Source organism: Hemicordylus capensis, chromosome 5, assembly GCF_027244095.1.
Source record: "Hemicordylus capensis ecotype Gifberg chromosome 5, rHemCap1.1.pri, whole genome shotgun sequence".
Taxonomy (NCBI): Eukaryota; Metazoa; Chordata; class Lepidosauria; order Squamata; family Cordylidae; genus Hemicordylus; species Hemicordylus capensis.
The window spans coordinates 103,705,440-103,727,833 of record NC_069661.1 but is presented as its reverse complement, the minus strand read 5'-3'; the positions used below and the strand labels follow the sequence as shown (position 1 = coordinate 103,727,833).

Sequence of the window (22,394 nt, the reverse complement as noted above, 5' to 3'; positions counted from 1 at the left end):
CTTATAGAGGCAAAAGGTGGGGTGGTCCCTGATTAACTGGAGGTCTCCTTTCCTCAGTCTTCAGAATTTTAATCTGATAATCCATCCATTATAAAGAATCATCCAATTTTATGTATGAATATAAACATTTAAAACAAAATATTAAACTGTTCCACTCTCAACACTACAGCATACTGAAGATAAAGTTTATTTTTTCCCATCTTCAAACAGTATCAAAGTATTCAGCTGACACAGCTGACTCCTGATCTGGATTGAAGTTGTCCTTGGATGGTCATTTCAGAACCTAAAATGATAAAAATTAGAGTATTAAAGCATCTAAAATACTAAGTGCCTAAACTTTGCAACAATTCATGCAGGCAGGAGTCTCTCTCAGCCCTACCTTGGAGAAGCCAGGGAGGGAACTTGGAACCTTCTGCTCTTCCCAGAGTGGCTCCATCCCCTGAGGGGAATATCTTACAGTGCTCACACTTCTAGTCTCCCATCCATATGCAACCAGGGCAGACCCTGCTTAGCTAAGGGGACAAGTCATGCTTGCTACCACAAGACCAGCTCTTCTCTCCTATCTTAAAAGTTTCACCATCAGGAAGGCAGATGCATGTATGAAAAACAAACCACCAGAGTTTGCAAAGCAAGATTCTGACTCACTGCACTCCAACTTACTTTTAAGTTTAGTTATCAGAAATCATGATTAAAATGAAAGCAGGTTTCCCCACCACCATGGTTTGCACTGTTACACACATTTTGAGTGAAAAAAATGTCAGGACAACCACCATGCCTATATCAATATGTGAGCAGCTCACATCCCATGATGCAAGTCATGCTTCTGTAAAAAGATGGAGCTACTGACTCTTATTTTTCTAATTTCTAGAACAGTAATTCTAACTGTTCAGAACCAGAAGCCAGCCTTCCACATTCAGGTGTTTGGGCCCCCAACTCTTTCTGCAGATGAATCAGTGTGGAAATGCACACTGTTTTGTAGCAACTGAGGATAAGCTACACAGTTTTTGTAGTGGAGGCAACTGTTGCTATAAACCACAGCTGGACTGTGGGGTCCATTAAATGGGAAACACCTTTGTATTTACAGTACTGTACACAGATCCATTGTAATAATTTTTTTTAAAGTGCTCCAAGAACCATGGAGTGCTCTTTCCCTATCTGAATGTTTACAAGAAAAAACATTACAAGAATGTTTACATAGCTGGGCACATGATAAATGCATATTAATTTGAGGACCCACCAACAAGTGATCAGTTTGGATACCAGGCTTTAAAGTGCTTTCACCACCATCTATTTCCAAAACAGAAGCTGGGGAGAGACATTTCTTACTTGATATATAAACATTCTGGATAGATAGATACAAGAAATAGCATCCATTTGCCAGAAATTAGTAGCCCACACACACTTTTATCCAGTAATACCATAAGTCACTCATACTGAATGATTAGAGACCACCATTTAGACCATAAAATGACAAGTTACCACAGGGTACACACAACTACTTGGTCAGCCAGTCATCTGTATTGTCCTGCTGGGTGATCAGAAGAATTTTACCACTGCACTACCTCCCAGGATTTCTGGTGCAAGTCTTCTCACCATCCAGCAGTGCAATACAGATATCCAGGTTACGTGGTTACATGGACACTCTGGTAAACTGCCATCTTTACTGCCCTAAGAATCTCAGGGCTTCTGAGTAAAGGTTTCTGGTGCAAGAACATGCCAGATACTTCCAAACCATTTAAATAATCTGAAGCACTTTAGAGATGTATGGCTGAGATTTGAAACAAGGATTGCCTGGGTCATGGAGCAAGCAATCTTATACCCATGATACTATATCCAAAGTATCATTACGCCAAAAAAAATTTCCTCTGATGAGAAGACCTTACTTCCAGTATTTAAGGGTCTGGATTTTATTTATACAATACACTGAATAGTTATCTAAAGAAAGAGCACAAACCTATCAGTTTTAGTCATCTGCCTGTTGTACTGTTCCTTTCTCAGAAACATAGATACCATCCAAGAATTTTCTGATATCTTTGTTCTTCACTGTGGTGGCCTGCTGAATCAAGGCCGCTATAAATAAAATAAGATAGTTTAAGTCAAATTTCAGTAACAGAACAATTATATCCACCCTTATTTAATCTAATAAATCAAACAAGGTCAAACTCCCCCAGTCCCATTTCAATTAGGATAAAGCAGGTACTTCTAGCTAGAGCAGGGCTGCTCAATTTCAGCCCTCCTGCAGATGCTGGCCTACAACTCCCATAATCCCTGGCTATTGGCCATTTTGGCTGGATATTATGGGAGATGTAGTCCAAAAACAGCTGGGGGGCCCTAAGCTGAGCAGGCCTGAGTTAGAACAGTGAAAGCAAACAACTGTGGAGAATTCCAAACTTATTTAACAGAGCAGTACTTAACATAATAGCCACCTAATGGCATAGCGGGGAAATAGCTTGACTACCAAGCCAGAAGTTGCCAGTTCGAATCGCTGCTAATACGTTTCCCAGACTATGGGAAACACCTATATCAGGCAGCAGTGATATAGGAAGATGCTGAAAGGCAACATCTCATACTGCATAGAAGATGGCAATGGTAAACCCCGCCTGTATTCTACCAAAGAAAAACCACAGGGGTCTGTGGTCACCAGAAGTCAACTCACTTTATCTTTACTTAACATAATACAATGAAGTTCATCTGAATGTTAAACAAATGAGACAGCCTCCAGACTAACACACCATTAGAAGACGCTCCTCATGTGAATAGGAGCGTTGCATTCATGTGAAGTCTTGGGTCTCCCATGATAAACTAACTGGAAATTGTCTGGATGATATGCAACTATGCAAGCTGAACAAAATTGTAATTGTTATGTCTTCAGACAAGACACAGAAATAAGATTAATTTCCATTATGAAGCATTTAATTGGCATACCAGAGTTAGATACCAATTCAATGTCATTTCCTTCAAGGATCAGCTCATCCTTCTGGGCTTGGGATACCGCACAATTTACACCTAAGATAGAGATTAAATATATTTGTTAATAAGTCAATACACTGCACACAGAAGCTAATCGCTAAAGAAGAAATGTAGTAAATTACCACATCTATTATATAGCCTAATATCTTAGCTACCTACACCAGGTCCCTTTATATAAGGTTCTCACTTGCCTACACAAGCTGAGTACCAAGGACCAGGTTTTGCGACCTAAGGGAAGTGGGAGGATTCCGCTTAACTAGACATTACGGGCAACATCTAGTCATGACTAACTCATGCACAAAATGCTTCGTGAACATCCCAGGGGGTGGGGAAGGGTTCCCTTGAGAGGAGGTAGGTAAGAAGATGGGGAGCCTCTGCCGCCCCATCGCAGCACTACGGAGTACAGTGCTACCGTGACAGCAGCAGCCCATGACAGCACATAAATTTCTACTGTGACAGCTCCCAGCATCCCTCACACGGCATTGGCATACAATAGCATGCTGGCCCTGTAAATGGCATTGGTGCACGTGTCAGCACCAACTGCGTGCCAATGCCCCGCGAGGCAAGCCAGGAGCTCCGTCCCATCGCCACAGGGGGTGCTTTAAAGGAGACAGCAACACGGGCTGCTGGTGTCACGACAGAACTTTACGGAGTACAGTGCCGCGATGGGGGAGGGGATGGCTCACAGGAGGGGCAGGCAGGACCTGCCTCCTCTTAAGGGAACCCCTCACCCCATGCCAAAACATTTCAGCTGCAGGGAGCCCAATCATTTCGCCACCTTTGAAGAGGCGGCGAAATGATTCAGGCATATCCCTAGTCTTGACTAACTTAGTCTGGATATTGCCCTATGGTTACAGCCTTGGATAGTATTTGATTTATTACTGTAACTGGGATTTCAGATTGAGAAAGTAGCCTTGAGACCCGTTCATCAGTTCCTTTTGGTGAAATGGGTAAAACCTCTTGTCTAGTTCAGAACTGGAAACATGGATTTCCCTAGTCCAAAAAAGATGTTGCAGCATTTTATTCAGTAAAGGCATCAATAATATGTACATCAATGATCCAACATCCACAATAGCTTCCTGTGGTCTTCAGAACACAATCTGAAGTGCCCTAAGAAACCTCAGAGACCTAAAACATCATCTTGATCATAATGGCATGTAGGAAGGCATCATCCTTCTTCCCAAAGACTAACTGATATCTAAACCAGGGCACTGTTGTAAGACCTTCCCATTCAAATCTGGCTTTTTGTAGCTGGCATTAAGCCAGTACTGGGGAATACTAATTTTGTTGGCCTTTAATGAGGCAGTCTCACCTCTGGCACAAACTCACTAGCTGGCCTTTGGCAAACTATTTCCTCCCTGTCTAAGATCCCCAGATGTAATACAGGGATAATTCCACTTACCTACCTTATAGCATTATACCACAAAAAGATAATATATGTAAAGCATTCTGAACTCAAAAGTGCTATACAAGTATTATTATTCAAAATACTTAGTAAATAATGCACACGTATAAGCACTCTGCATTGAATATTATTTAAAGAATGTTATAATTTAAATGTTCTATTTAAAGCAAACAAGTTGCACCAATCTAGGACAGATGTTAAATCATCTCCCAAGTTGCTGGAGGAAACATCCCTACCAATTTCCCCTCATATGCCATAGAAATGAATACCATCATGCTAACTGGCTCCTTACCTGGCCTCATGCGCACTCGACGGATATATTTCTCGCCAAGAAAGTTACGGATTTCCACAAGTGAGCCATTCTCCTGTATAACCACGTTGATGGGGAAATGAGCGTACACAGACCTCATCTTGTAACGAAAGCCCTGAAATCATACCATTTAAATAAAAAGTTAAGACAACATATTTAAAGTAAAACAGCTGAAAAGATGACTGGTTAACAGAAATTGCATTTTGAGTTGTAATCCCAGTTAAGACTTACCAGTGTGACACCCTTGATCATGTTTTGTACATGACTGCAAATTGTACGGACTGTTGCCAACTCCTTTCTGTTACCCCACCATTTGTCAACACGCAGCTATGGGTGAAAAAAAAAAGCAAGTTGTTCAATTCCAATTCACGATTATAAAACAAGCTTTCCATTAAAAACATTCGAAGAGTAAAAAGCTTCACTAAATTACTCTTATTTCCACATCAGCAGCATTAGGTGTATTAACTCAGGTATGTGGCCAAATCAGGCTACTAGTTTACCAAACTATAAAGTCGTATTGATACATTCATCCACTGAAAGATAATGACTAAACTGATATCGCCACATGCCCCTTTTGCATAACAACTTCATACAGCACATGTTTAAATGAAACCACTTCATTACCACTTCAGATAAACTAAGAGTTGGTTCATAAAAGACATTACCTTCTCCAAATGCACATCATCCTGATTTCTCAGGCACACACAGATAACGCAAAAAGTATAATAGATGTACAAAGATACAGCCAGCTGCTTGATTGCAGCTTTTTTTTTGAACTGCAGAGATATTTTTCATTATTCATATAAATATATCTCCAGCAATGGTGAGGACTGATTGCATCACGATAACATCTTATGAGAACTAATTCTGTGTTTCCATCACTTTAAGTTTCAAGGGCAAACTATCTTTCAATTATGTGTTTATTCAGTGTGTATCAGTTAGACTACTGGTTTTCATGTTAGGGCATATGTCAGGAACATGACTCAAAAATGTATAACAAATTGATGCAATTTGACCACATCCAGTTTTTAGGGAGATGTAAAGAGAAACACATTTTTAAATAACGACAAATCTAAACCATCCTAAGTAAAACCAATAATACATAAAAACATGAGAAGCCAGTCCCATGTTGTAGACTGGGATTAAAAGGTGAATCATGGCTCTAGAAGGCTGATAGCCAATATTCTCAGAAATACTATTCAGAATGAATGTAGCTATTTCAGTACTCAAGAAAAAGCAGCACAGGGTTCTATTTTGAATCTTAAATTATCGTGACTAGTTACTGCCAGGAAAAAGCACATTTTAACAGGACTGATATCAATTGTCTGGATCGAATTGATATTTACAGCTAACTGGGATTATCATAATTTGCAGCAAAGATATAGTTGGTTAGTGTCTAACCTTTCCCCTGCCCACAACTTTCTTCCTGCAACACCTTTCCTCCTCCTGGTATTCCAAATGCATGTTTGCTCTATGACAAGGAAAAGTAACTGTGGGAGAGAGTTGCAAGATAGAGCTGTGGACACGAAAGGATTAAGCACCACACTCTTGCCTGCTGCTTTTCCACTTGCTCACTCCTCTGTAGGTGTTTGGTCACTGGGCCAAAATAAGTACTGATTGTTTTGTAGGTATACAGCAGAGACCCACCGGAGTCTGCTGTCAAATGTGTAGTTTCAGTCACAGACACTAAGAAAACCATGGACAACCTACAAACACAGCATCAAATCTGGAAACCTGACACAGGACTTACACCTTCCCCTTTGACAACAGAACAGCAGAAAAGTTTATAATCTCAGAAGATACCCAAACTGCTCACCTTCCTTCGTTTCTTTCCCAAAAGAGAAAGCTCCACATTGATGTGGTTGAAGTCCCTTCGCAGGGTTCCTCTAGGGCCCTTCACAATAACTGTCCGGCCCTTCAGAGTAATGTCAACTGGGTGGGGGGAAACAAACATCCAAACATAATACATTGTACAACAGATGATAGCAGTATGGTTCAAAAACTTGTGGTGTTTTTTTAAGTTAACACATCCAAACATTCACATACCTTTCTGAGGGATGTCGACTGTCTGGTTGCTGAGAATGGTCTTCATTTTAAATCTAGCACAAGAAGTAAAATGAGAAGCTAAACATCCAATACAGTATAGATCAGTGCCTCTACTAAATTCTTTCCAGACAACCACAACTAAGCCACAACACAGGCCAAGAAACCTCTCAGCATCACAACAGAAACTCAAAAAGAATATAACTTAACCTACATTATGCAGAACCACAACAGCACCACACAAGGTTTCAAACCCTTGATGCACACACTTTTACCATTCACACACACAGCGCCAATCACTCACTCACCCTATTCTATGCTCTTTCTCAAAAGCTCACTAAAGAGGCGGGCGAGTCCCAACGCGACCCGGGGTGCCTTTTTCTCAAGAAAAAATACAGAGCACCCGCGGAGCAGTCAAAGGGACCACATGCAGAGAGTGCTCCTCGTCCAGCAGGTCAGGACAGCCGGGTCGTCCAGGCTCGCACAGCGTGGGGCGCGCGGTCGCTCTCTCGCTGGTCAGACCCGGGAAGGGGCCCGGCTTTTGGGTCTCCCTATCTCCAGAGCCCAGCCGCACCCAAGCCCAAGGCCAGTCTCGTTCCCTACATGGGTTCCCGCCTGCGGCCCTCGCCTAACCTTCAGGACGACGGGCGGCCCCATTTCCCCGGATGGAACCGGATTCCCCCCTCAGACCGCGAAATTCCTCACCTTTTAGTTAACGAGAAAGGAGGAAAGGAAGAGCGTCTTGCGTCATCACGTTCTTGTAGCCTCCGCGACGCGGCGCTTTGGCGCAAGCACGTTAGCGTGCCTTGAAGGATCGAGGCGAGGCTAATCAATCACCGAACAAAGAGTATCTGCTAGGCCGTCAGCAGGGCAAGCCAGCGGAGAGCTGAGCTCTCCGATTGGGAGCCTTCCGCCTGTGCTGAACTTCAAGGCAAGCGAATCTGGCTACTGGCCCAGGCCGGAGGGGCTGTTTGTGTCCGTCTGCGGCCAGATATGTCTTTGCTGTACGGGGGTTTCCCCCGTGGAGCTGTAGCCGCAGCCTCGGGGAACCTGAAAAAGTTGGCGGTGTTGGGAAGGCCGCCGGTAAGTACGCTCACGCTGGCGCCAAAGGCGGGGGGGGGGGGCGGCGGTGTAGGAAGGGTGCCCAGCAAGGTGGGGGGATCTAGAGCCCTTCTGGATCTCCTCTCCGCACCCCTCGCCCTTCTTCGCCGCCCTCCAGTGAAGGGCAGCAGGCAGCGGTTCCGCAGACAGTCGCCGACGCTCTGATAGCCCCCGAGTCTCAGGGTCGGTCCCGATTTGCCGGCGCCTGCCCCGGGCACAAGCCTTGCCCTTTGCCTTCTTGTTGTTCCTGGCATGGTTAGAGTGGCCGTTTGCTCGAGCGGCCGGAGGTTTCAAGCCCCTTTTCATGGGTCGTCATTAGGTTAAATCTTGGAGGAGGGTTGGGGAGCGACAGGTGCGTTTGGGACCCCTGTGTGCGTACCTGAAAGCTACACTGCGCACTTGTTCTGAGCCAAAAGGCCGAGAAAAGTACGCTGCCTTCGCTTCCCCTCTAGACCTACCTCCCGAATGCTGTAGCCAGCCTAAAAGTTTTGGGGGTCCCCACAAAAGTCCGGGGGGAGGTTATATGGGCTTTTAAAAACAATTTGCAGTCTGGGGCACTTATTGAAGTAGTGCAAAAATCAACAGAAATTGCAATTTTCAGAATCAATGTCTAATAAATGCAATAAAATTTCACATTTCACAATGCAATTTGTGAAGACTTCAAAATACTTGAGTGCTCTGGCAACATTACATCACTGGGGTGAAGTGTACCCCCCATGCCATTCTCTGGTTATGGGTGCTGGGAGTTTGTGGGGTTTTTTGTTTGTTGGTTTGTGTGTGTTGTATCTGTTGGGGGGGCATTTTTTGTGCTTTTAACTTCTTGCAGATTTATTAACTTGTTTTTGTTTATTTAAGTTTTCTAGATTATGGGAAACACCTACATCTGGCAGCAGTGATATAGGAAGATGCTGAAAGGCATAATCTCATACTGTGCAGGAGATAGCAATGGTAAAGCCCCTCCACAGGGCTCTGTGGTCGTGAGGAGTCAACACTGACTCCACAGCACAACTTTACCTTTTTACCTTTACACCATCCCAAACTTGCTTCCCTGGGCATTTTAAAGGTAAAGTTGTGCCATTGAGTTGGTGTCAACTCCTGGCAACCACAGAGCTATGTGGTTTTCTTTGGTAGAATACACGAGGGGTTTACCATTGCCATTTCCCTCACAGTGTGAGGTGATGCCTTTCAGCATCTTCCTGTATCGCTTCCTATATCGAAACATACCAGTGTGGATTCGAACCAGCAACCTCTTGCTCCCTAGGCAAGTTACTTCCCCGCTGCACCATTAGATGGCTACCTGGGCAGTTTACAACAACATAAATAAAAACAAAAGTTAAAACCTTGAAACAATTTAAAACCACAGTTCTAGTTAATAAGCTTGGGTGAATAAATGTGTCCTCAAAGACTTTTAAAAAGCTATCGGAGACAGAAAGGCTATTTCTGCAGGGAGCGTATTCCGAAGTCTCAGGGCAGCAAATGTATGCAAAATAAAGAGTACCCCATTTCACCTAGATCAGATACCCTGTTTTGATGGAATAGTACAGATTCAGTCCCTGTTATCGCCAGTTAAAAACAAAAAAAGTCGCAATGCTGAGAATGCTTCAACCACAGTTAGTGAGAGCAGGCCTACCGAGTTAGGTGGACCAATAGTCTGAACGAGTTATATCTTTAAGCAGAAGTATATGTTAATATACCTTTTAAGGATTACTTTCTCTGACTCCTGTATAGCTAAGGTTTGTAAAGATTTAGTTGATCTCCTAGTATGTTGCCACTGGCCCGTCGCCAGCTGGTAGCATGGTGTGTACCTGGCACACACAAAAATTCTCTTTCCTTCCCAGCCTCACTGACTGTTTTCACTGAACATTTTTTAACCTGCCTCCCCTGACTTCTGCAATCCCCCCCAAAAAATTTTTTTTGGAGCTGGTTATAGGCCTAGTTGCCAGGGAGAGTTGCTTGTTTTCCTACATCCATCTGCGGTCAAGGCTTTGTGTTTCTCTTTATTTACTATGAAGCAATCTGTGGACATGCTCCTTTCTCTCTGGGCAGCAGTGTAACATGCAGCTGTGTGCTTCTCCAAGCATATCCTGATAGATGGTACTGCTCATTGGAGAAATCTCTGCTCGCTTCCCTCTGCTTTCTGAATACTCTCCCTTAAAAGCCATTTGCTCTGTTAAGGAAGACTTATATTAAGACAGAGCGAGAAGCCTTTTATCTAGATTATTCTTTCAGAATAAAATCTATTGAATTGAATGTAGCTTATTTTGTTAGCACATCGGAAACCGAACAACTGTTTGAAGCTCTATGCATGGACTTCTGAGCCCACAACCCAAAGCACTCCCTCTCACTGCTGACAAGATACTCCTGAAAATTAGAGACATTTCAGAAGAGGTCTCTGATGCAGTTTGGTGTTGCTGCACGGCAAGGCAGGTCACAGAGAACCCTGGTCTATGCAGGCATAAACTCTTGTATGTGCTAGAAGAGACTCTTCTGATCATGGTCTACCATTTTCAGCTACTGCATAAAGCTGGGGTTACTTTTTTTAAAGCTCTATATCACATTTTCAGATAAATGTAATTACATTCTCATAGGTGTTTGGAAGCAATGAGTGCAACCAATCCAGAGCATCAAGTTCATTACCAGAAGAACAGAAGGCATGTTTGCAAAATGGGCCTGATTTACAAGACTTTGTTTCTGGGGAACTTTCAGACAGAACCAAGTGGGCAGAATATAAAGGCAATTTAAAGCGCCAGAAAAATGAAAGGTAATTAAAAGAGTGTTTATTATTCTTTCTACTAGAATTACTTATAAGCAGGTGTAGATTCATTTAGGAAGATATATGCTGGCTCTTTAACAACTCCTCCTCTACCTAAACAGTAGGTCAGCGTCTTAAAAAGCATGTTTTTGGGTGGAGGAGGAGAGAAGAAAAGGACATATACTTAAGCAACTTCTTATAGTAAAAATAAGAAGCTTCAATCAAAGATTGGCATCATGATTGAAACCAATTGTCAAGTTTTTACCTCTCTACTATATAGGTTGTGTAATAGTATAGTATTATTCTATATGGTATGGTATGGTATAGATAATAAGTACCAATTTAATTTTTAGAATTCGGCATTATCTATTTAGCCTGAAATATAGAGTGCCACTGCCCTAAGAAGCCCGAATCCTTCCTACTGGGAATAACACAAGGTTTAATTTCTACAAATAATTTAACATTCTTCATGTATGCTTCTACGGCGGCCAGAATAATAAACGCACAAAAATGGAAGAGTAATGAACTGCCTTCAGAAGAAGATTGGCTGATAAAAATTTTGGAATATGCAGAGATGGCAAAACTTACAACACTGATAAAAGACCAAAACTTAGAATGTTTCAAAGAAGATTGGAAACCATTTTTGGTGTATCTAAAAAACTATTTTCCTACTATGGACCTTACAGCTGGATTTGAAATTTAGAGAGAGAGAAAAAATGCAGGTTGGGTAGACTAATTGTGTTTGTAAGGGTTTAAATTTATGTTTTGAATTATTATTATAGCAAGGGTAAATTTTATAGCTGATGTTTCACGAAGAGAGATGCGCGGGAAGTCCTCTTCTGTTTATTATGTTTGTTATGAATGAATATTATTACTGTTAAAATAAATAAAAATTCAATTTGGGGGAAAAAGAAAGAAATATAGAGTGCCACTGCTGAGTAACAGGAGGAAATGAAAGTTTTTATGAAAACTCTCTGAATGTTGTGAAATGTTCTTATAGGTTTGATAAATTAACTGAATCTCCATATTACTAAAATGAAAAATGAAGCAAACAAAAATAATTCTGTATTTGTTTATAGGCTACGACTTCCACCATGGCTGAAAACTCAGATCCCAGCTGGAAAAAACTATAACAAATTGAAGAATACATTGCGAAACTTAAACCTACATACGGTAACGAACGCCTGTGAAATTCCGCATAATTTGTAGTCCTGTTCATTCTTGTGATTAAGGCTGGATGCTTACTTGAAAATAAATTCCATTACAATCAGTGGGACTTGTTTCCATGCAAATATGCTTAGAATTAGTCTATAATGTTAAAGAGGTTGATTCAAAATCCGTATTTTATTCCCAGTAGTGGTACCTTATTTAGTTACAATAGTGGCTTACATTGTATTGTATTCATTACAATATCCCATTCTTGTCAAAACTCTGCTTTTTACCAGCAAAATCCACCCCTGAATAGCTTGAGGCCAGATCAGGATTATGCTAGCATGCATGCTTCAGAAATACTTAAAAGAAGCATACTGTATAGCTTCTGGAGCCTGCCATTATAGTTACTACAACAATTGTAGTTAGCACAACTTTGTAGTTACTACAAATTATCCCTTGTAGTTTGGTGTGTGTGAGTATATATCAACACTACAGCAGGGGAGTTGTGGCTGTTACACTGGTTTCTGTGCTGAGACTGGTTGCGGTAACTATGGCATTGTGACTATTGTGCATAATCTTAATTTCCTGCACAATGTAATGACAGTAGTAGTTACTGTATAAAGCTGGCTATGAGGCCACACTCCTTATATGCAAGGCATTGTATGTCCTCATCACAATGTGTATAACTTGCATTTCATTTTAACTGTAGGTATGTGAGGAAGCACGTTGTCCAAACATTGGAGAATGCTGGGGTGGGGGCGAGTATGCTACTGCCACGGCAACTATAATGGTAAGTTGGCCATTGATGAATCAGCTCAACAACAAACTTCAGTATTCAGAAAGCTCTCTGCTGTGGCTATTCAGGGGCATGAAAACAGCAAGAGGGAACCACATGTTGTTGCTCCTGTCGTTTTAGAAAATAGTGGGTTGTGATCAAGTAACTGGCTGTTTCTTGCATGATCTGAATAGTGTTACTGAAATCCTGTGAAGTTGTATCCCACAGTTGTCTGGTAACAAGGAGACCATATGTGGAGGGATAGATGGCATGTTTACCCTCTGTGCCATAGGGTTTTAGGAACTCACTTCAGCTGCTGTGTGCAGTTAAGCAGGGGTTGGTGCTGTCTTGCTCTGGGAACACAAGAACTAATGCAAGCTCAACAGATGATGCCACTCTTAACGTGTATTCAGTGTTATCTACCAAGGGGTGAAACCCAAACTGGCTTTCAGCATAATCTGGCTGTATGAGTTCCTAGCCCTAGTTTGTGTCATAACATTAATATGAGTATCAAAGAAAGGTGCTTGGTCTTTACTCAGAAAGCAAAATCTCAATGAATTGTTGTGAACTGGTGTGACCAGTGACCACACTAGGAAACAGGAGGTGATCCGTGAGGTTATGCAACTTGCAGGTTCTGGGCATCATATCTTGCTTAAATTAGCCATGAAGCACAGAAAGAGTTTTTTTCTTTTCTGCAGGGTGGCTGCTGAGAACCTTTGAATTTTTATAGTAGAGAGTTCTTTTCTGAAGACCCACAGAACAAACATACACCATGCTTTTTCTTATTTCAGCTAATGGGTGACACATGTACAAGAGGATGTCGATTTTGCTCAGTAAAGACGGCAAAAACCCCACCTCCATTAGATCCTGAAGAGCCATACAACACAGCGAAAGCAATTGCTGAGTGGGGTCTTGGTTATGTCGTATTGACCTCTGTTGACAGGGATGGTAAGCTTATATGTCTGGTTTTTTAAAAAAGAAAATGTCCTTGCTGTGTATACAGGCATCTAATCACTTAATGCTTATCTTAGGTGTTATAAGTTGTGCAAATAGTTAATTGTCTATAGATATTTCTCTCTGGTCTCAGGGTGGTGTTTGAAATGTCAGAAGCTAACTAATGCACGCCACCACTTTGGAATCATGTGGAGGCTGCTACTTCTAGCATAGCTATCTGCACAAACCTCCCAGCTGTTCCCAGGGATATAAGGCTCTGCTTCCTGTAAAGAGCCCCCCCCCCCCCCGCCGCCCCCACGAAGTGCACATTGCATGGAGATGACTGTACTGGGAGCGGTTCCAAAGAGACAATACACATTATTCAGCTTTGGACATTCAGAAGAGCACTCCTAGTTGCTGTTTGAGTGGAAACAGTACTACAAAATAATGTTCAGGTCCTTCTCAGTTCTTATAACTACATTTATGGGGGGGAAAGGAATCTCTATAAAGGAACCTAAAATAAATTATCATATGCAGCATATTGAGGATTAGGATTCAACTCCCCCATCGCATACCTGTCACAGCTAGAAGCCCCGTGCCACAGAAGAGCTTTTACCCTCGCCCATTGTCATGCCCTTCCCTCCGCTGTATTAGAACTCAAATACAGAAAAATCTCAGTTGCAGAGAGACTTTGTCCCTGTGACACGGGGAAGGTAGAAACCACAGAACATGTACTCCTCTTTTGCCCCTTTTACAGAGACATTTGGGCCAAGCTTATATTTCCACTACTTCGCATGTACCCTGGCTGCCCAAACCAGGTCTATCCCCAGTGGCTGCTTTCAGATGAAGACCCGGCCTTCATGTGTAACACTGCCAAGTTCTGCATGGCAGTGTGTAGGATCCGTCGGGTCGTGACTACCAGGCCATTCCCTTGCATCAGCTCTGTATCGTTTTAAACTGCTGACTTTTTTAGTGTTCCTATTTAGATGCCTTATTTTATATACCCAGTTTTAGCCACTGCTTTTTGCATCATATATTTAAAAGCCTCAGGACAGGACATATGTCGCACATCCTGCGGTACGTGGCGCATCTTGCGAGAGTTGTCCAGAGGAGAGAGAAGGCACGGAGTAGGGTTGAGCAGCGGACAGAGGGGCAGCTGCTGCGGGGTGGGGGGGGCAAGGAAGCGGCGGTGCTGCAGCTACAAGGAAGAAAAAGAGACATTGAGCAGTGGCCTCCATCGCCCTGCTGAGTTTCCTCACGAGGAGGACAGCCGGGGCAGAAGAGCGCACCAAGGGCCACCCATGCAGGCTGGAAGGGAATCCCTAGCTCGGCCATTCTCTTCATGAGGACACTCAGCAGGGTGGTGGAAGCCGGCTCTTGGTGTGCTCTCTCACCCAGATAGGCCATCCTCCTCGCAAGGAGGCTCAGCAAGGTGACACTACAGAGGCCGGCGGTAGGAGCCGACCTAGGCCGCAGCGATGCCACTCTCCCTAGGAAGATGGGTGGGAGGCTGAGGGATGGGGGAGAGGGAGAGAGTTGTGAGGGAGAGAGAGAGTGGGAAGTTGTGAGGGAGAGAGATTGTTGCGGTGGGGGAGGGGGGGAGTGGGAAGGTTTTACCACCTCTGCTGCCATCCCGGATGGCAGGGGGCCAGATTGTCTGGGGAGGGGTGTGAGACGGAGAACTAGGGCGCAGATGTTCTGCACAGGGCCAGCTAGTTTTATATATTTCACATTTTATATGTTCATAATTTTCTAAATACAGCTGTTTAATAATCTCATAGCTACCCTCTTTTCTAAAGACAGCAGCTTTACAGTTTCATAATATAGCTTAACACTATTAGAGTAGTAATTTTAAAGTAATATAGTTTTATGGGTCCATAATTTGTGTTTATTATTTTGAATCATGCTCTACTGTTCTATTTTACACTGGTCTTGGACTTTAATAAAGATGATTGATTGACTGGGATTCAAATATGTTCCTAGCACCACATTTTTCAACACTATGGTACTAAAGGTATTTTCAGGTGTAAACAATTCAAGAAATAATTCCATGATAGAATGTATAGGGTTGTTCGTTTGTTTTTTAACTTAAGAACTATGGAGGGATAGAATAACTACAAGGAACATACCAAGTAAGATACTTTTTGAAATATTGTAAGCCATCCTGTGTGTGACGTGCGCAGAAGTTACTTCCGCTTTTCGCAGTCAACATGAGGGCAGGGGCGGCAGGGAGTAACGCTGCCACCCCGAAAACTTCACTAAAAAGTGGAGCGTTAGAGGGGGAGAAGTGGCGGGAGGGGTAAGTACAACCCTCCCTCGCCCTTAAAGCGACACGCCCCACTCCGGCTTCGAACAGCCGGACCAGGCCACTTGCGAACCGGTTCGCAGGCCTCTAACATGGCCTGCGGACTGGTTCGTGCACATCCCTATTTGTAACCTGTCATACTGGTTTACAGTTGGTTCTTATGGTGACTAAGGAATATAAAAACACACTATCATGTTAAGAAACAAGACAAAAACACAGCATAAGCGGGGTGGGAGGTGGGAATCAGCAGAGCCAGAAAACGCACAAATAATAACAAGCATACCAGATTCTCCTTAATAGTTCGTGATTTCAATGAGATCCCTTCCAAATAAGATGTGGATTCAAATTCAGTTTCATGCAACAGTGCACATGCAGTGAGCATGGTGGCGGGAGTTGCAGTTTCTTACAAGCACAGCAGTGCGGCTGAAAATGCATATTCCCATTCGCACTATGGTGTGAATGAGGGCAGCATCAGATACCTTGTGTTCAAATGTATATCATGTTACAAATACACATCTGAACTTGCTGTAGCTGAGCTGCATGTGCATTTCCCAATCCAGCAAAGGAATCCATGTGTATAAGCTACCTCTGTGTCCACGTCTGCTTGTAGATTTAAGTACACCTACACATTGCCTTGAGTTATTCTATATTCATGAGAATTATTTACACTTCTCCTCTCAACACCACCATAGCTTCATAAAAGTAGATACCCATTTTGCATGTAAAAATATCTCCTGTTTATTGTTCTTAGATATTCCTGATGGTGGAGCAACACACTTTGCAAAGACAGTATCACATCTAAAAGAAAGGTATGAATAAAGTTAAAGAGGTTGCTTTAAAAAAAATTGTAGGATTTTACTGACTGCCATTAATACTTCATAATATAAAGACCATGCTATGTATATTTTTAAACCTTGTTTCTCAGGAACCCAAAAATCCTAGTGGAATGCTTAACCCCTGATTTCCGAGGAGATATGAAAGCCGTGGAGCAAGTTGCACTGTCAGGGTTAGATGTGTATGCCCACAATGTGGAAACTGTTCCAGAATTGCAAAGGTGATGAAAGGTGATATATATACATACAGTGAAATAAGGCTTATGTAGTGGAATAGCTTAATTTTTAGAGAATATTTTATTTCAGCTAGAGATGCATGCAAAAGGACACGGCAAGGACAGACCAGCTATGTATGCTGCATCATTATTGGGCCTGTTTCTGCTTACAAAATTATTGGGCCTGTTTCTGCTTTTGAACAGATGGAAGCAGATCTGTTCTACCAATCTGAACAGAAGCCCTTTAAATACATGCAGCCAGATCCCATTCAGGTTTCTGAATGTAGATGATGAGCCATGGATCTGTTTTTGTTTTCTGCTCACAGTGGGTTTCTGTACAACGTTGGACACTTATTTCTACTCACAGAAGGTGTCCCACCCCAGTTTCAGGGGTTTCCCTCCTTTCTCTGCAGCTGCCTGTACCATTGCCAAGGGTCCTTCAGCCCTCAACAATGACTTTTAAGGAAGCTCAGGGCTTCAGGAGGAAGCAGCTATGGAAATGGCTTGTGCTATTGCTGCTCTGGATGTTAGCCAGTTGTGTTAATATCCACCTTCACTGGGGTTTTTTCCTCTGCCATGCTTCCAACTGCTTGTTTCCCTGTTTCAGAGTAGGGAAGATATTTGCTGGTTCTGAAACACATCAATAGTTGTTATAAAGATCAGAGAAAACACACAAGAGAGTAGAAACTGTAAAAGGCAGATTCTGGACTTATGAAAACACAAGGATTTTACAATATATATCGCAAGAAGAACGTAGCATTAGCAGAAATGACAAATTTAATAGAAAACCTTTGTCACTTCATTGTAATGATTTTTGTTGTGACCAAATCCTTGATGTCTGATGAACCCAATTATGATTTTTTTAAAAAGTCTGTTAAACACTAGAAAATATGTTTTTGACTTTCTGTATTCTTTCTTAGTATGAGTGTTCTGATACATCAACCTCTGCAGAATACTATATGAGCCATGTTGCAATCCAGTTTTATGCTCAAAACATTATTGCTATCCTTCTTGTTTAAAGAATGGTTCGGGATCCTCGGGCCAACTTTGACCAGTCCCTTCGTGTTTTGAAGCATGCTAAGAAGGTTCAACCTGATATAATTTCTAAAACCTCCATCATGCTGGGTCTGGGTGAAACAGATGAACAAGTATATAGAACACTGACACGTGAGTCAAGCTTCTGTGTGCACCTAGGTCATGACTGAAAGGGAGTAGGGACCATAGTTCAATGACAGAACACAGTCAACAATACCATACCATGATTCCAGTATCTATTAAAGATATGCTTTATTCTTTTATAGTATTACGTGAGGCAGATGTGGACTGTTTAACTTTGGGACAATACATGCAACCAACAAAGCGCAGTTTAAAGGTAAACATGTTTTGTATTTGTATTTGTCATGGGCCAGTGTTTGAAAACTATCACTCTTTCTGGATTGAAAGTTTATTACGGTTGGTTCAAGGCATATCTGCACCAGCTGTTTTTCACTTGACATTTTCCAGAGCACAGTGCAAACGCAATTGGGGTGGTCTGTGCTTCATCCCCAGATCTGTCCTGATCTGCATGTTCCCTCTGCACTTTTCTTTAGGGAGATTCAGGGCCAGCACTAAAGAGGTTGGGCATTTGACTGAGTGTCAAGACTGATAAAGAACCCATTATCCCAACGACACCATTCCCTCATCTTGCACAGAGCAGCCAAGCAAGTCAGAAGCAATATAACTGAATTCTTAGTTTGCACCTTTCCACCTCTTCTCAGTTAAGGGGAAACCACTAAGAGTGCCTTGCCCAGGGGCCCACAGAATCCTGGATGCATCACTGAGCAGTTAGTATTTATTTGAAGTGATACAAGCTTCCCTAGAATGTTTTTCATGACATTTGAACATAAATTGTGAGGGACATGATCCTCCTTTTGAATGTTAAAACTGCCACACTTGAACATAGGTAAGCTTATTCATGAGCTTTATTAATCTCCCAGTCAACCTTTGTGCCACAGCACTCACTGTTAAGAATTATTATTAAAAATATTTATATATTTTATAAATTTATATATTTTATAAATATATAAAATTTATAATTTTTATTTATATATAAAATTTGCAACAAAATATGGTTTACATAGTGGTTCTCAAAATGGTTTACATAGCAATGGTTCTCTGTTCCAAAGAACTCACGTTCTAAAACATGCACACGTAGGAGACACCAGCAAAAGTTGCTATGCTGGGATATACAGGGACAGTTTCTGTCCCCTTGCTGAATATAAGAAAGGCACCACTTTAAAAGATGCCTCTTTGCCCACTTAACAAAGGTTAAACAACAACAACATTTATATACTGCTTTTCAACAAAAGTTTCCAAAGTGGTTTACATAGAGAAACAATAAATAAATAAGATGGATCCCTGTCCCTGAAGGACTCTCAGTCTAAAATGAAATATAAGATAGACACCAGCAACAGTCACTGGAGGTACTGTGCTGGGGGTGGATAGGGTCCCTGGATAGGACCAATAAAGTAAACTTACATTGCAATCCTTTGCTTGTTTACTTGGAAGTAAGTCCCTCTGTGTTCAGTGGGGCTTACTCCCTAGTATGTACATTTGGCTGCAGCCTTAACTGTGAGCATGCATAGCAGCGTTATTCTTGGGGAAACAATCATTCTCTGCCCTGTAGTTTTTTTCAGTATCTGCATAGCTCTCTGTGCACAAATTCAGCTCTGTTTGGAAGCAATGGTTTGGAAATAGTGTGTGTTGGAATAATGTCTACTTCCACACTTAAATACACCTGAAATTGTAAAACTCCCCCCCCCCGCAAAAAAGTAAATCCTAAGGTAAGGCAATTGTGCCAGCCACTATTTACCATGGGAATAGAGACCAATGTACCTGTGTAATTTAACAATTATGGGTATGTTGTTTATGTTAAGCTTAGGAAAATATGCATTTCCAAGTTACTAAATCATGCTCACTGTTAATTCATCCTATCCAGGTTGAAGAATATATTACTCCTGAGAAGTTTAAATACTGGGAAAAAGTCGGAAATTCCCTTGGATTTCATTACACTGCCAGTGGGCCTCTTGTCCGCTCTTCATACAAAGCAGGTAAAATATACTATGTGTTGGATTAGCTGTGCCCTAAGGATTTATAAACCTCCCTTTCCCTATACTACTAAGTTACAAAGCTAGTGGTTGGTGCTAAAGGTGCCTTGGGTGAGCAGAAAGGTATTTCTGCTTGTACAAGATCCCCACCCACCCAGTTTCCACTGATTCTCCCTTCTGTTGCATCCCACTGCATCTTGTTTCACACCGTTCCTGAGGGTTCCTCTGACCTTCAAGTGGATTTTGAAGAGGTGATAAGAAAGGTCTCTGAAGCTCTATTTGCGCTTCTTGCAACCTAGCCACTTTATTTTAGATATGTAGGTTAGCCAAATAGATTTACTTATAGAAAATGTTATATAACTATCAAGAATATGCCTATACATTCTATTCCATTTCTGAAACAAGTTGCATAGGGTGCAGTTCCTCAAACCCCGAGTTGTAGAACTTCCATCCCTGTCTGAATCTCTCATGCAAGCTCCTTTGGAACGAATGGCAGTGCACAGTAGATGGTGGCCATGTAAATTGCTGTGTACGGGGCTCAGGAAATCCACTAGTCAACTCGTCCATGATGAGTGAAAAATGATGCCTGATGAGTGAAAAAAATCCTGACAAGTCATTTACCAACATAGCTCAACGAGTAAAATTTTTGTCTGGCTGGTGAACAGAGCCAATGTTTCTTGACCCCTGGCTGTGTAGATATAAACAATTGCTGTGTAGCTTGCTCTGTTTGACACAGAGTTCATCCCTTTAATGCCAAAGAATGGAAACCAAAGGGTCTTGTCTTTTCAGTTCTCTGTTGCAGTTGCTAGAGATCTGGTTGCTAGGATATTGGCAAGAGAGTACTCATGCTCATTTCCTTCTTGTCTGTGTGTAGGTGAATTTTTCTTGAAAAATTTAGTAGAGAAGAGAAAGACAAGAGTAATCTGAAATGTCAACTACCCACAGGAAGACTTCTGCATTTTAGTGCATTTCAAATAGCAGCAACATAAACAAAGGAAGTGCATTCAAATAGCTTTCAGTGACTTATCAGAACTAAACTTCACCTTGAAGTATTTGGCTTGACAAGAGAAACAGCTACAGCATATTTGGAAAATGAAGACACCTAAGCTCATATTTAAAATATTGTTTGTGTAATAATAGTGACAAAATAAAGACCTGCTGGATATAGTGAGTGGCTTTCTCACTAAAATGTTCACACATAATTCAATATCCTTTAATTTCACCTTTTTGGTTTGTTTAGCCCTACAAGTCAACAAGAAAACCATGTTATAAGACACAACCCAGTCAAATCAGGCAGTTCTCGATTCCAGTTATTTTTGGCAGGAGGGATGTACATGCCCATTGAAGTGAAACTTAAATATGCTTAAATGTGGCTGGATCATAAATCACATCTTTGAAGGCTTAACTCATAACTGTGGACCACTAACCACTTGTAGTGAAGAGTCTGATATTATTTAGACACAGGATTAAGCTGCTCATAATACACTCTTAGCTGTGCTGACAAATCTGCACAGAGCTGGTGTTACCATCCACGCTTATTCTGCCTGACTCTCAGGAGCCTCCCTGTTTGCAGTTGCATCTCCAGGCATGGAGATTGCACTTTGGATATGCTCAGGAGCTGTACTGTAATGTGAGCTCTCAGTTTATAGTACATATGGGGACAGATCACTTAGTTGGCAGTGGGATAGTCGCCCCTAGATTTGGCTACAAACAACAAATTGGAACATGGATCTGAAAGGCGGTATATAAATTTAACAATAAATAAATAAATAAACAAATAAACAAACTCCTGAGGTCACTCTGAACTCAGAAGTGAACTCTAAGCTGCCCTCATCCCCTCCCAGGAGATAGCAACACGCTAACGAACTGATTATGCCAAGCATTCGATGCTCTCTACAATCTTCGTGCTCTCCCATGCTATACAATGGAGACTCTAAGGATCCCAACAAACCATCTTTGTGCTCCCTTGTTTGCAATACTTGGGACTCCACTAGGCACTGCTTCTGCCCTCCTGCATCCTGAAAAGAGTTTGAAATTACTATCTGGATCAGTCTCTATGCCAATCCATCCAGCTTGCCTTGCACCTATAAGAAGCTGGACCCATGGAGAAGCCATTCTCGTGGTCATCCCTCATATTAATCCCTGCACCCCTTCTGCTTTCCACCATGCTGAGGAGCGAGATTCTGCAGCCCAGAAATCTTGTTGTCTAGATCAGGTGAATATGAGTCTTAGCCCCTCCTTGGGCCCCAAAACTATCTCTGCTCCCCTTTCTTAAATCTAACCCCATCTCTCAGGTCTCTTTCTCTTGCCCACCTAGGAAACTGACACAATTAGACCTTGAGCTAAAATGCCTCATTGCAGTTGGTTTATTTAGAAACATACTTTATTGCTCTTTAAGTTAGAAAGTTAGTTAGTTAAGTTAGTTTAATTGCTTAGTACAATTTATTGCTTTAACCACAATTCTCTTCCTGTACCCCCACTCTCTCAAATAAATTCTTTTTTTAAATTTTGAAA

General features: G+C 42.0%; 2 protein-coding genes across 3 annotated transcripts; one reads left to right on the top strand and one right to left on the bottom strand.

Moving 5' to 3' along the window:
• Positions 1-171: 171 nt before the first annotated feature.
• RPL9 (ribosomal protein L9) lies at positions 172-7,534 on the bottom strand. Of its 2 annotated transcripts, none has more exons than XM_053254157.1 (8): positions 7,434-7,534; positions 6,732-6,784; positions 6,502-6,617; positions 4,917-5,012; positions 4,668-4,800; positions 2,926-3,006; positions 1,955-2,070; positions 172-283 (listed from the first exon to the last, which is right to left on the bottom strand). In XM_053254157.1, exons 2-7 carry the CDS (start codon positions 6,775-6,777, stop codon positions 1,964-1,966), a joined length of 579 nt encoding a protein of 192 aa, XP_053110132.1. In that variant the 5' UTR covers positions 6,778-6,784; positions 7,434-7,534; the 3' UTR covers positions 172-283; positions 1,955-1,963. The 2 variants fall into 2 exon arrangements, with proteins under 2 accessions (XP_053110132.1, XP_053110133.1); XM_053254158.1 differs by lacking the exon at positions 7,434-7,534 and adding an exon at positions 7,362-7,424.
• A 24-nt stretch (positions 7,535-7,558) lies between these two features.
• Positions 7,559-22,394, top strand: LIAS (lipoic acid synthetase). Its single transcript, XM_053254156.1, has 11 exons — positions 7,559-7,811; positions 10,418-10,590; positions 11,661-11,754; positions 12,443-12,523; positions 13,300-13,456; positions 16,498-16,555; positions 16,672-16,800; positions 17,816-17,961; positions 18,096-18,166; positions 19,772-19,883; positions 20,755-22,394. The coding sequence occupies exons 1-11, from the start codon at positions 7,722-7,724 to the stop codon at positions 20,805-20,807; spliced, it is 1,164 nt and encodes a 387-aa protein (XP_053110131.1). The 5' UTR covers positions 7,559-7,721; the 3' UTR covers positions 20,808-22,394.